At 43.8% G+C, this 3,110-nt stretch overlaps 1 protein-coding gene across 2 annotated transcripts in view; it reads left to right on the forward strand.

Moving 5' to 3' along the window:
* Window positions 1–431: 431 nt before the first annotated feature.
* The window catches only part of LOC106877655 (male-specific lethal 1-like 1), a 181,196-nt gene continuing 178,517 nt past the window's right edge, over window positions 432–3,110 (forward strand). The window contains exon 1 of one of the 2 annotated variants that reach the window (XM_052970874.1): window positions 432–2,882. In XM_052970874.1, coding sequence (XP_052826834.1) covers window positions 1,035–2,882 — 1,848 coding nt within the window. In that variant the 5' untranslated portion in view covers window positions 432–1,034. The remainder of the gene's footprint in view (window positions 2,883–3,110) is intronic. The other variant, XM_052970875.1, reaches the window with a different exon arrangement.

Genomic DNA, 3,110 nt, shown 5'->3' on the forward strand with positions numbered 1-3,110 from the left:
ACATATACATATATATATATATATACATGCATACGCACGCGCACACACATTCATATACTGAGCCCTCAAGTCCATAACATTATATATAAATATATATACGCCTGTAATATTACGTAAGTGACTTAAGGAACGAGTTCCATGAAAATACACACATATATGTATAATAAAGTTACGCGCGCGTCTGTGTGTGTATATATATATATATATACATATATATATGTATATTGAAGAAATGCTAGTGCTACGTTCCCTCGTGTTTTGTATTTTCCTTGTGTATGTACATACAAAGTCTACGCTCTCGTTTGTGTGCTTAGATAACCCTTTCTGTATATGAACGAATGTGTGTTTGTGCGCGCGCGCGAACGTGTTCTCGTAAATACGCCTGTGTGCTGTAGGCTGTAAATATATGTCTGTGTATGAGTGCGCGCGCGTGTATGTATGTGTGTGTGAGTGCGCGCGTGTATGTGTAAATGAGTGTGAGTGAGTGAGTGAGTGAATGAGAGAAGTAGCGCTCTCTAATGTTTGAAGGTTAGGAAAAAAAATCCTCAGCCGCGCCGCTGTCTTCTCGCTCTCCAACTTAAAGGTTCGCAGTTTACGTACGTTTGTTTGCTGCTTCGTCATCTTGTGTATCACCATCTCTTAAGAGACCATACAGAGAATCAGACAGAGAGACGGACATTGTCGACTGGCGATTGTACGGTTTGTGTTACCCTCTGGGTCACTTTATTACTTCTTTTATATCAAATTCGCCTTGCTCGTTCGTCCTACGAACAGCGAAACGAGACCAAAAAAAAAAAATAGAACGGTTGGCTACTGTATTTACTACCTGGATTTAATACATACAAGCACGCACGCACGATCACACGTATTTATATACACATAATCAGACAGGCACACACACACACATTTTATACATTACAACAACCACAACCACGACGTCCTCAAGGCGGAGTAACTCTTCTAAAAAAACACGATGTCCAACGACTGGCAATAGCATAAGGTCTGACCTGTTGGTCGGCAACCGTGGTCAGTGCATGACGACAACGACCGATGGGAGACAACAAGGCCTGGTCACTCCAGGCCGTAACAACAACACCACCACCACTACTACTACTATTACCACTAACAACAACAGCACCAGTAAAAACACTAGTGTTAGTAGTAGTAGTAACATCAGCAATAACAACGCTACCAGTGATACTAATATTAGCTATAGTAGTAGTAGTAGTAGTAGTAGTAGTTGTAATAACAACACCAGTATGTCGCAATTACATTCGTCTGTAGAGAATGGCGACTTGGACGGTGCTTCTGGTGGCTCTAACGCGGATTTGACCTTGCTTCTGCCGGATCACCCGAAAAATGGACGGCACGCGGATGGCAACGATACCACCAGTCTGGGGCTGACTGTTGCGGCTGGGTGCGAAATACCGCCCAGAGATAACAGCAGCGTCAACAACAACAACAGCAACACGCTCATTACGTTTGGGACTAGTACGGTACTAACGATGGTGGACAGAGAAGACGGCATCAGAGCAAGTGGCAGCTATCACAACAGCAGCAGTAATAGTAGTAGTAGTTGTAATAGTTGCAATAACACGAATGCTAAGAGCGGCAATAATAACGATCTCAATGCTTACGCAAACGGATCGTCATTATTCAATCTGGACGAGGACAGTAATTCGCTGTCGTCGGGTGATCCGAGAGCCAGGATCTCTTCCTCTCATAGCACCACTTTGTTCGGAAACAGTGGCGCGATAGCAGCGGCGGCGGCGGCAGCCCCCATCTTCGCCGTCTCTACTGTTATTACTACTAATACTACGACTACTACTGTTACCGCCTCCTCCTTTTCCACCGCTGTTACAACCAACAGCAGCGCCGCCGCCACCGCCGCCGCCATTACTTCCTCTTTTGACAACAACCACTGCCAACAGATACAAGACTTTTACTCGAACCCGCACCAACACCATCATTACAACAACACTAACAAACATAACAACGGTATCATTAATAAGAATAACATCAACAGTAGCTGCTGTTGTTGTTGTTGTCTCTCTGCTAGCAGTAGTAGTGACTGTAGTGCTGGTATTAGTGGGGGGGATAATAATAATAATAACAACAACAGTACAACCAATGCTAGTAACATCCATCACTCTGCCATGGTAACTAACAACAACGGTGTCTGCTCTTTCGCAGCTACTACGAATAATAGTAAAAATTGTCTCACAAACAACAACACTAACTATATAGAAGCATTGAATAATATCACCACCACCATTGGCTTACACGCACCTTTACTAACACCTATAACAGACTTCAACACTAACGCCACCAACAGCTACTATTACGACAACAAGACTACTACTACCATTACTAACCACAGCAACACTACTACTACTACTACTACCACGACCACCTCGTCACCGGTATTGGCCGGGTCGACTACAACGACCACGACGATTACCACTTCTACTACCTGCAGCAGTGGCAGTGGCGGCACACTGCCCTTGTCGGCGGCACTCGTGCCTCTGTCGTCGTCGTCGTCGTCTGACATCAACTCACAACCGCAACAACAACAACAACAACACAACTCGCAACTTCATCCGCACCATCGTCATCACCACCCGCATCACCACCACCATCATCACAACCACCATCATCACAACAACAACAACAACCACTATCATCATCACCACTCCCAACAACAACAGCAACAACAACACAACATCAGGCCATCAACATGCCAGTTTGCCGAAGTAACGGCAACCGAGGACAAAAATCTCAAAGAACTCCTACTTCTGCACATAGACTTCATTCACCACCAGCAGGACTTGCTTGCACAGAAGGACAGACATATAAGTGATCTCAAGTCGGAAAACGAAACGGTAGGTGTCTAAATATAAGCATTTTATGTGTTGATATTGCTTCTACGGTTTCTTGATCGCCCCCTTTTGGGACTGTTTTATGTGGAAAATTTGGTTAACTTGGTTAAAATTTGGTTGGAAAAAGTTTGACAGTTCTTATGTCAGGCGAAAATAAAAAAAAAAGTTTTGTATCATTCTCTCTCTTCACTTTCTCTCTACACATACATTTAAAATCGAAATGGAATATAT

Source organism: Octopus bimaculoides, chromosome 9 (assembly GCF_001194135.2).
Source record: "Octopus bimaculoides isolate UCB-OBI-ISO-001 chromosome 9, ASM119413v2, whole genome shotgun sequence".
Taxonomy (NCBI): Eukaryota; Metazoa; Mollusca; class Cephalopoda; order Octopoda; family Octopodidae; genus Octopus; species Octopus bimaculoides.